Source organism: Juglans microcarpa x Juglans regia, chromosome 6D (genome assembly GCF_004785595.1).
Source record: "Juglans microcarpa x Juglans regia isolate MS1-56 chromosome 6D, Jm3101_v1.0, whole genome shotgun sequence".
NCBI lineage: Eukaryota > Viridiplantae > Streptophyta > Magnoliopsida > Fagales > Juglandaceae > Juglans > Juglans microcarpa x Juglans regia.
The window spans coordinates 32,898,559-32,910,309 of NC_054604.1; the positions used below are offsets into that span (position 1 = coordinate 32,898,559).

At 33.4% G+C, this 11,751-nt stretch overlaps 1 protein-coding gene and 1 pseudogene across 1 annotated transcript; both read right to left on the bottom strand.

The window, feature by feature from the left end:
• Positions 1-2,386: 2,386 nt before the first annotated feature.
• LOC121234078 lies at positions 2,387-3,131 on the bottom strand (annotated as a pseudogene).
• LOC121235553 (flavonoid 3'-monooxygenase CYP75B137-like) lies at positions 2,387-4,250 on the bottom strand (the record flags this gene model as incomplete). The annotated part of the gene is made up of 2 exons (XM_041131896.1): positions 2,387-3,167; positions 3,368-4,250. Coding segments are annotated over 2 exons (885 nt in total), but the record flags the coding sequence as incomplete, so codon positions are not given.
• Positions 4,251-11,751: the final 7,501 nt, after the last annotated feature.

An 11,751-nucleotide genomic window follows, 5' to 3' on the forward strand; every position in this document is an offset into this window, starting at 1 on the left:
AAAAAAGTTTTTGCAAAAATTAAAATTTAACCATATATATCATTGCACTAGGTGTGATCCATCAAACCCATAAAAATAATAATGATAATTAGCAAGTACGAACTAGATAATTATCAACTGCTTAAAAAGCTTCTAAGTCGTAATTTTCGCCTCAATGAAAATGCCTTCTTATTGATTATGCATGAGTTATTGCAAGTTTTGAGATAAAGAAAGGATGGCATGTGAACATTGATGCAACTTGTATACACTGACCCAGAACTGTTCAAGGATCCCATGCAATTCAATCATTCTAGATTTGATGTAATTAGCTCTATACCCAGTTCCTGATCATTCCTTAACTTCTATCTGGTATAAACATTAGATTAATGACTTTTACGTATAAGATTTTAATTAAACAACCAACCCTTATTTATCCATGCAAGAAACACAAAAATCATACAGTTTTGTACCTTTTGGATAAAAAACCATACGCAAAACCCTTATTTATTAAAAGTTGCAATTAAAATGTCTTGAGAACAAAACACCTTCCATGTCTAATCATAAAGCTAAAGGGATAACCCTACAGAAATTTCTAAATCACAGTAATTTCTAGCAAAACTAAACTGCATAACATCACTGTACATGAAAAAATCAACACAAACAATGAGAACTTTGCTCTTTAGTTTGGCAATAAATGAGGTGTTACTCACTGGGTGGTTTGTATTAGTTTGAATAATCCTCTACTCCAAGTTGTTACTCACTGGGTTGTTTGCATTAGTTTTAAAACATACTCGGCTTTGGCTTCCATGTTATGATGTCTAGTTTTGCTAGAAATACATGGTATGTCTTGTTTTAGAACATTTAGAATCCATTAAATGAAACCTCAACATAACCAACAAGGAAGCACTTGAGGACTTCGACTTTCATCTCAACAGTGTATTTTACCTAAAAGTCCAAGAGGGGGAATAATCCCCACAAGCTTCCTCCATCCTACAATAGCACTATGTATCATGCATGTAGTAGCACTAATGGCTAAACCAAGTTGAATATGCACACTTCAGAACTAGAGCATCTGTAGCTTGTTTCAGGTAATTTCTATTTATTCTGAATGTAAATTATTGTTACCTATACCATGGAAAAATAAATAGATCTTACCAATGCCTGATGAAGCTGCCGACGGAGAAGACCAGCATGCAAAACCCACGAAAATGACGACCCACGGTCCCAGACAAACACGACGAACCAGATCAATGTGGGTATCAATGAAATAGATCGAAAGCAGGAAGACAAAGAAGGAGCACGAACACGATCAACCGAGAATCCACATGAAAGCTAGACGAAACCCACTCTAAAAGCTAGACAATGAGCTCTGTTTCAATGTTTTGCAATTTTTCTATTTTGAGTGCAAGGCGGGCGTTTTCTTTCCTTTGTTATTTTTCTTTTTTTTTTTTTTTTTTTGTTAGCTGACGTGGTGTCAGCGACTCCCCACCGTTTGCACCAAGTGACTATACGTAGAAGAATTTTTTGTATTTTATTAGGATAGATTCCGATTTTAGGTAACTTTAAAAGGCAGGCAACAATGGCTTGGCTGAGCACCAAGGTTGAGTACAAGGTGTTAGCCAATATAACAGCTGAAATTCATTGGCTTCAATCCTTACTCCAGGAACTTGGTATTAAACTCTCACAATCCCCTATCTTCTGGTGTGACAAAATAAGAGCATGCAACGTATTTGTCAACAATTAATCTAGTTTTCCATGCTCGTACAAAGCATGTATAAATTGATTTTCACTTTGTCAAGCATAAGGTTGCCAAGAAACTCATTGAGACCAAGTTTTAGTCTCCTAGCAGATATCTTTACCAAGCCCCATCTTCATCAAACTTTACAACAATCCATTCCAAACTCAATGTAGTTTCCACTTCATTGGACTTGCAGGGGGATGTTAAGGATAAAGAATTCGACCGTGATAAGTCATCCAAGTTTAGAAGATATGTTCAATTAGACTTTGTTATATTTTCCACTAGTGCTTCCATTGTAACAGACTCTTAATAGAACTTTGTAAAGTTCCTATATTAATAACACGTGCCACATGTTATTCTGTGTAGTTGATATCCGCTCAACAATCTCCAACATTGATTAGCTGAATATTTGGAATGTCGTAAAAGAAGTTGTTGGCAACTAATGAAAGAAACAAATCCCTTTTTGCCAATTGCAAAATAAAATATAATTAATGAATGAAAAGAGAGAGCAGCCAGTTGACTTTGAACTGAGGTTCTGATCATAGTGAAGGTTTCCTAGCTAGTAGCCATGATAGTACTCTCTACTCTTATTGCTCTCCCTATATACCAAAGTAAGATTTTATTCATAGGCCAATAATTACGCAAATCTAGATACAGGTGAGTGTACTTATAAGCCTCTTTGCAGACAAGCAAAATGGCATTATTTGGAAACCATCATTACATTGTCTATAGCACTACAGGAAGTGAAAAGCATCAAAACCTCCTAGTTATTGTGCATATAAATGCTTTATACAATAGAGTATATTTCTCACATTGTACTATTCTGTGTAGAGCTCAGACTTGGATAACCTTGGAGTTGGGATGCAATGGTTGGATTCTTCTTCTTGGTAATAACACCGTAAGTGTCAGAAAATTCTATCTCTGAACCTTTTGGCAATTTCCACTCATAAGAATGCAAAAGTGAAGCCAAGATGTATTTGAGTGTTCTCTCCCCTAGTGCAAGCCCTGCGCATATTCTTCTCCCCGACCCAAATGGAAGATACTTAAAATTGTTGCCCGAATAATCAAACCTACCATAAGCATTATTTAGAAACCTCTCAGGTTTAAATTCCAATGGATTGTCCCAATACTTTGGATTTCTTTGTATAGCCCAAATATACAGGAAAAGACTAGAACCTTTGGGTACATGGTACCCTCCAATGATGCTAGATTCACTTGGAGTACGAAGTAGTAGGAAAGGACCAGGTGGGCGCAAACGTAATGCCTATTTAATAACCGCTTCTAAATAATGTAATTTGGGCAAATGAGATTCTTCAACTAAGTTGTCCAACCCCACGATTTCTGTTAATTCTTCAGTGACCTTTCTCATTATCTCTGGATGCTTCAACAACCTTGCCATCACCCATTCCGACATGGTCGTTGTGGTGTCGGATGCTCCTATCACTATGTCCTATTTAAACAAGAGTAAGGTGATCAGCACAACTGAAAATTGAAAAACAAACAAAATAAACCAAAATAAAGTTTGGATGTCTATGAATTAGTTAAAGTTATTAATGGCAGAATCAACCCCTCCTATTTGGCTCTAAAGTACCAATGAAACACAAAAGTAAAAAAGCAGACGCGCGCGCACACACAAACATATATACTTACAAAAACCAAGGCCTTGATTGGTCATGCTCATTGATGGTGCACCGTCGTCCTGTTCACTTAGTTCCAAGAGAACTTGCAAAAAGTCCTTTTGTTCTGTCTTTGTCGTTCCCTCTTCTTTGGCTTTGGCCAAACTCTTGATCTGCTTGTCAATGGCATAATCAAGTACTCCATCAATGGTTTTAGAAATTCTCTTTGCTTTCCTTCTGATCCCTTGTAAATCAAACCTTGCTAAAGCCGGGAAAAGGTCCGAAACATTTGGTTTTCCGAGAATCATCACTAATTCCGCAAAGATATGCTTAAACTCTGCTCCAAACTTAGCCCCTTCCTCTCCACGTAGCGTGCCACCCCACAACATGTTCATGATGGCATTCATCACCGTTATAAACGCCAGGTCCCCTAAATCTATATGGGTGCCTTTTTTGTCGTACAAATTTCTAATAGTGTTCCTTACCTCTTCTCTCTGTAAAGCCAAGGTACTATCAAGATTTGCTGGACTTAACATCTCTCTCACAAATATCTTCCGCAACATCTTCCAGTTAGGACAATTCAAGGAAAGAGCAATATCGGCTCCCCCATATGTGACTGTACGTGCAACTATGTTAGTATCACGGTTGGAAAATATTGCGTCTTGGTCACGAACAACTTCTTTAACTAGCGAGGGTGAGCTAATCACAATGGACAATTTATTTCCAAGCCAAACCTTATAGATGGGGCCATAGATCCCACATAGTTGATGAAATTTCGTATGAAGTTCTGTACCTACAAATGGAAGGTACCCGACTATTGGCAAGCCACGGGGACCTGGTGGCAATGGAGGTACTGCAGCCTTTCTTTGTTTCTTGATGGCCCATAGCAACCATAACACCGCAAATGTACCATCAAAATAGAGAGAGTTGAGCTAGAAAATCTCTCGTCGCCAGCATAGGACCTCCATAACCATCCCATCGCAGAACTTGCATTCAAGTGTAGGGCGATGTGAAAAAAAAAATGGTCAAAAATCAAATTTGGAAGATGTTTGTGATGTTTGTTGGGTTAAAGCATGGCCTGGAAAGCAAGGAAGAAGAAGGAACGTACGAGACCTATCGGTGGATGTCGAGTATGTATAGATATTTGGTTACGGAGAATGGAAGTATTAGATTTATAAAAACTTCTCATAAAATAATGCTCACATATTACTGTAGTTACACTCTTAATTTACCATTGATTAGTGGGATGGAAATCACATGGGCACTTACAGTTTGAGTCACTTGGGCTACCTCTTTTTCTCCCATTTTTTTTTTTTAATTTTCTTGCAGCTTTTTACAATTAAATTCTCGGAACTTGGACTACCTTTACAATTTAATATTCAAATTGACTTTGAAATATTTTGTTTGGGTCTGATATTGGGTTGGATTCTCGTTTACTAGAATTTTGTGTATGTATATATACCCGTGACGCAGGTCTAGCTTGAATTTTTATTATTATAATTTTTTAAAATTTTTATATAAAATATAATAAATAATTTAATTTTTTTAAATTTTAAAATAATAATAATATTAAAAATTAATATTTTAATAATAATTTATTTAATTTTCATCTGAAACTATCTCATCTCTTCTGAATATTATCCAAATAGTACATCAATCTTTTTTAGCTGTATATTGCTCAATCTTAATTTGACTATTTTAATTAAACGAGGCAAATATATCAGTCTTGATTGGACTCATTATAGTAAATAGATGCATGGTGTGCTGTAATTATCTGTATAATTTGTTTAATAAAAATATGCATGCCCCTAAAAAAGAAATGATTATGTTTTATTAATACAAACAAATTAACTTATATCAATCCGTTTTGAATTCTTTAATTTAAATGGATTGAATTGAACTTATTAACATATAAATTTTATATCTTTAAGAACATAACTTAATTGTATCAAAAAATAAATGTACGTATTCAAAACTAGATCAGCAACAAAATCAATTTGAAGATTGATGCCCATAACAAAATCAATTTCGGTATATCTTGTGAGTTGTGAGCTTGTTAGAAAGAAACTCTAGTGTGAAACGTACGGGTTTAATTAGGAGGCCATATATATTAATTATATACAACGAAAGAGCAGTAATAATAGAGCCGTGTGGTATTTTTCGAGGGATTAATATCTAGCTAGCTTTATGATTAGTGATTGCAAAAAGATATTGAATACCATGATAATTGAGTATTATTACGGAGGATACGAAATGTAAACCATACCATAACATGCATAAGAAAACAAGCTGCAAAAAGATAATATTGACATTTGAGGAAATTATATATATATTGTTTTAGAACTGATGAATGAAGAGATCTTACAAGTTGGAACTTTGGACGAAAGTCACAGCTTGATCTTTGAGAACGTCAAGATTCTTACAAATATAGAGAAGTTTTTAGAATTGATCTGCACAAGTACTCATGTTCGAGCACGTCTTTATATAGAGCCTGAAGTCTTGAAGTATTTGTTTTGGATCAGTCAACTTTCTATTGGCCGCCTGAACTAGTTAGGTGATGTTTGCTTGGGTACCCATGAGTTTGCCCCCTCAAAATTACCGTTTGGATACTTTATTTCATTTTTTTATTTTATTTAATAATTAAAGAAGTAACTATTAATAAAATAATATATTTTTATTTTTTAAACATATTTAAAGATATTTAATAAAAAAATATAATTACACTAATAATAAATTTGAAGGGACAAAGTGAAGTACCCTTAGAAAATTCAAACTCAGTTTCAGTCCCGAAAATTCGGCCTCCAAGGTCAAAATCCTGACTTCGTTCTTCCCCACGTCGACTGATTTTCGTGGAATTCGAATGAGACCCAAATATATGAATCTACTAATGAGAAGAATACTCTTGTTTAGATTGAAAATTTACTTCAATTCATCTCATTTTATTATTATAATTTTTTAAATATTTATATAAAATATAATAAACAATTTAACTTTTTAAAATCTCAAAATAATAATAATATTAAAAAAATAATATTCTAACAATATTTTATTTTACTATTTACAAATCATTTTAATTTACATCAATTTATCTCTAAATCTAAACTAGATCACGCAATTATCAAATATTTTCATTAAATATGCATATGATATTAGTATAAATAATTTTTTTTAAGTATTTTCCTAACCTCCTCAACCATTAATAAAAAAATAAAAATTTACTAATAATCATTTTTGTAACTATTAAAAAAAATAAAAAAAAAATATGAATAAATATATTTAGTAAACATATTTGATAGCCATAGGCCATATCCTTTTCCTTCCATTTAATTAGTTAGAGAAATAATCACGTGGCGGCCTGTATGCATCTCGCCTCAGCACATCAGCACATGATGGATGAATATTCCAACCGCGTAAGGGCAACGAATATATGTAACAACTCCCAGCACAGACAAAAACTACCAGAATATTCCAACGTGCATTCGCAGTCAAAACTACCAGACAAAAACTACCGCAAAAACTGGTGTCTGTCGTCATGGTTTGAATCATGTACGTACAGGTACATGATTCAAACCATGGTCTCTTAACATTTTTTTCCTTTCGAAAATCATGTGGTTTTCATTTTAATTTCTTCATCCAACAATTAAAAATACTGAAGCATTTTGACTTCTATTAAAAATGATAATAATATTTTTATTATATTCTATCTAATTATAGAGATAGATGACTTGACACAATTTTGATAATCATTAATGATCAAATCTTAATAAATGAAAAAACTTAAATGATATTCTCTAACATTTTTTTTCTTTTCTCGAAATTAGGTTTGCATCCTCAATCTCCAAATTATTGAAACTAAAATATTATACCTTATAAGGGGAATAAATAATAAATAATACTCAATTATAATAATTAAGATATATATATATATATATAAGTAATTAAAAATAGATGATCATTTATATGACATGAAAATCTTAATCATCAAACCAAAATAAGTTTTATATATACGTGCATTACAGATTTTTTGTAGGTCGAAGATAAATAATGCATGTCAACATCAATTATAGTTTTTTATTACCTTATGTCATCTGTTGGTTATAATTTTTTTTTTTTTTTCTGGACATGTCATTAACTGATTGGAAACATATCTGTTATTTTCACCAATATATCAATCTTTTTCCTTTTTCTTTTTCTAAAATCACCAATATATCAATCTAAACGTCGTACGTACTTAAACGGGTACGTGGATTATTTAATAAAAAACTTTCGTCGCTAAATTCAGTACATGCCGTACGTTTTGAATTCTCGTAATTCAGGGAAGAATGGTTAATTTGTAATTCAATGATTTTTTTCTAAAACATCTTAATTGTGCATGTTAGAAAAGGAAAATGATACTTGAATGATTTTATCCCTCAAAGTTATCGTTTGTGTATTTTAACTTTTTAATGATTAGGAAAGTTACTATTACTCATGAGGTGGTATATTTTTTAAAAAATATTTTAAAAAAATGTTTAAAGAAAAAAAAAATACAATTACACTAATGATAAGTCTGCGGGGCAAACTCATGGACTCATGAGTAGCAGCAGTACCCTATTATGATTTTTTTTTTTCTTATATGAAGGTTTATACTATTCATAAAAATCTCTATATCCAAACAACACCTAGGGGATGTTTGAAGAAAAATTTCATCACATCCTATCTCATTTCATTTCTAAATACTATTCTAATCCAAACACTTTCAAACTAGTTATTACTAGTCCCAGCCCCAGGGGAAGGTCCTATCACTAGAAAACAAAAGAATAGATCAGAGAAGGGGAAGACAAGGAGGAGACAAGCAAAATGAGAGTGTCAGGATAAGAGGAAAAACAAAGAAAATGGAAAGTAAATGAAGATGTTAGACATGCAAGGGAAGGCAGCAAACAGGAGCTCCAACGACAAGAGGTCCACCAAAAAATAAAGCTCTAAACTCCATTATTAAAGAATATGAGAGATCATGAGAGATTGTAAATAAGCATATTATAGTGGACTATCTCCTCTCCAAAACCCTCATAGACATAGGTAATATGTCGAACTATGTAAATCTGTGTATTTATCTCTCTTTTACATTCTTAATATTTAGTTTTCATTTTCTATCATGGACGTATGCACATTCGATAATTTAAATATTGAGGATGAAACCTAATTTTGAAAAGAGAAAAAAGAATGTTAGAAAATATCATGTAATTTTATCTATTTTTGATTTATTAAGATTTGATCCATGATTATTAAAATTGTATCAAGTGATCATCTTTTAATTTGATTTATTTTTATTTCTATCCTTATAAATATTAGAATATAATAAAAATATTATTATCAGTTTTTAATGGAACAATTACTTATAATGTAATTTCAGTTTTGATTGTCGGCTCAAGAAATTAAGACGAAAAGTAACCACATTTTCGGAAAGAAAACAAATGTTAGGAGAACGTCATGCATGCTAGCTTTCAATGCATGTGATCAGAGTTTTTGTCCTGAATGGCAGTCTCGCCTCAGCACATCAGCACATTGAAAAAACACATGCTGAACATTCAAACCTCGAACAGAGAATTTATGCAACAACTCCCAGCACAGACAAAAACTCTCACGTGCATTGAAAGCATCTTTGACTCAAAAAATCATTTGACTTTGGGGGATTAGTTGCCGACCATCACCTTAAAACTATATGTTCCCTAGAACACGCGAGAATAGAGGCATATAAACGAAAACGGTCAGCTGATTTTAAGAGATTCTTCTTTTAACTTTTTTAATTTTTTCAACCTCATGATAAGAGTTTGAATCACGAGGGTTTGAACGACAAAAGATTTATTAGAAAATAGAATTCTAAATTCCATTATACAAAGAGTAAGAAAAATTATGAGAGATTGTAAATAAATATATTATAATAGACATACGCACATTCAATAATTTAGATATTGAGAATGAAGCCTAATTTTGAAAAGAGAAAAAAGAATGTTAGAGAATATCATGTATTTTTATCTATTTTTTATTTATTAAGATTTGATCCATGATTATTAAAATTGTATCAAATCATCTTTTAATTTGATTTATTTTTATATCTATCCTTATAAATATTAGAATATTATAAAAATATTATTATCAGTTTTTAATGCATCAAGTACTCATAATGTAATTTCAGTTTTGATTGTCAGCTCAAGAAATTAAGATGAAAAATAATCACATTTTCGGAAGGAAAACAAATGTTAGGAGTAGGGCTGCAAACCGACCAACCTGGTTCGTGTTTGGGGCCGACCCGACCCGACCCGACCCAAAAAACCGGGTGAAGAAAATTGCGGGTCGAACCCGCTGAAACCGATATTGCCCGTCAATATCAGCATGTGTACTGTGTAGTCAATCAAGGTAGCTTTAAAAAAAAAAATTGTAGCTAATAAATGTAACGTCAGTGTATGTATAGTCAATCATGTCTTTTTCAATTAAGAGTCCCCACACTCTCATCCAAATATTGCCAGCTATTCCCATTACCCTTGTGAAAACCAAACAACTTAATTAAAAACTCTCAGTCCCAATCCCGATTTCCCACCCCATCAACGTATCCACCCTCTCTACTTAAATCCTCATGGCCTCCCTCTCTATCGCTGTCACGGTCGCTACTCATATACATGCTCTCATTCACGATGCCTGCCATTAAAGAAGAACCAGAAATTACTATTTTGAGAGTTTCATGAAGGATGCAGGAGCCAAAGGCCAAATCGCCATAGGCTTCAAACCTGATACTTTCAAGATGCAGAATCGAGTGGCCGAGCTCCTCCAAGGATCACACTCGCCTTAAAGCTTCTTCTTCTTCTTTTGATGAATTTGTGATAAAAAATGAGAGACTAAATTCCAATCGCGGGTCGGGTCGGGCTATGAAATTACTCATAATGTAATTTCAGTTTTGATTGTCGGCTCAAGAAATTAAGACGAATGGTAACCACATTTTCGAAAAGAAAACAAATGTTAGGAGAACGTCATGCATGCTAGCTTTCAATGCATGTGATCAGAGTTTTTGTCCTGAATGGCAGTCTCGCCTCAGCACATCAGCACATTGAAAAAACACATGCTGAACATTCAAACCTCGAACAGAGAATTTAAGCAACGACTCCCAGCACAGAAAAAAACTCTCACATGCATTGAAAGCATCTTTGACTCAAAAAATCATTTGACTTTGGGGGATTTCAACTAATTGCCGACCATCACCTTAAAACTATATGTTCCCCAGAACACGCGAGAATAGAGGCATATAAAAGAAAACGGTCAGCTGATTTTAAGAGACTCTTCTTTTAACTTTTTTAGTTTTTTCAACCTCATGACAGGAGTTTCAGCGATAAGAGATCCACTAAAAAATAGAACTTTAAACTCTATTATACAAAAAGTAAGAGAGATCATGAGAAATTGTAAATAAATATATTATGATGGACTCTCTTCTCTCTAAAATTCCGTGGACGTAAATAATATGCCGAACTACATAAATCTGTGTATCCATCTCTCTTTTACATTCTCAATATTTATTTTTTATTTTCTGTTATGGACGTACACACATTCAATAATTTAGATATTGAGAATGAAGCCTAATTTTGAAAAGAGAAAAAAGAATGTTAGAGAATATCATGTAATTTTATCTATTTTTTATTTATTAAGATTTGATCCATGATTATTAAAATTGTATCAAATCATCTTTTAATTTGATTTATTTTTATATCTATCCTTATAAATATTAGAATATAATAAAAATATTATTATCAGTTTTTAATGGATCAAGTACTCATAATGTAATTTCAGTTTTGATTGTCGGCTCAAGAAATTAAGATGAAAAATAACCACATTTTTCGGAAGGAAAACAAATGTTAGGAGTAGGGCTGCAACCCGACCAACCTGGTTCGTGTTTGGGGATGACCCGAACCCGACCCGGCCAAGAACAAAATAAACCGACATGGCCCGACCCAACCCGTGATTGGAAGCCAGTCTCTCATTTTTTACCACAAACCCATCAGAAGAAGAAGAAGAAGCTTTAGGGGGAGTGTGATCCTTGGAGGAGCTCGGCCACTTGATTCTACATCTTGAAAGTATCAGGTTTGAAGCCTAAGGCGATCTGGCCTTTGGCCCCGGCGTTCTTCATGAAAATCTCAAAATAGTAGTTTCTGGTTCTTCTTTAATGGCAAGCATCGTGAATGAGAGCGTATATATGAGTAGCGACCCTGACAGCGATAGAGAGGGAGGCCATGAGGATTTAAGTAGAGAGGGTGGATACGTTGATGGGGTGGGAAATCGGGATTTGGACTGGGAGTTTTTAATTAAGTTGTTTGGTTTTCACAAGGGTAATGGGAATAGCTGACAATATTTGGATGAGTGTGTGGGGACTCTTAATTGAAAAGGACATGATTG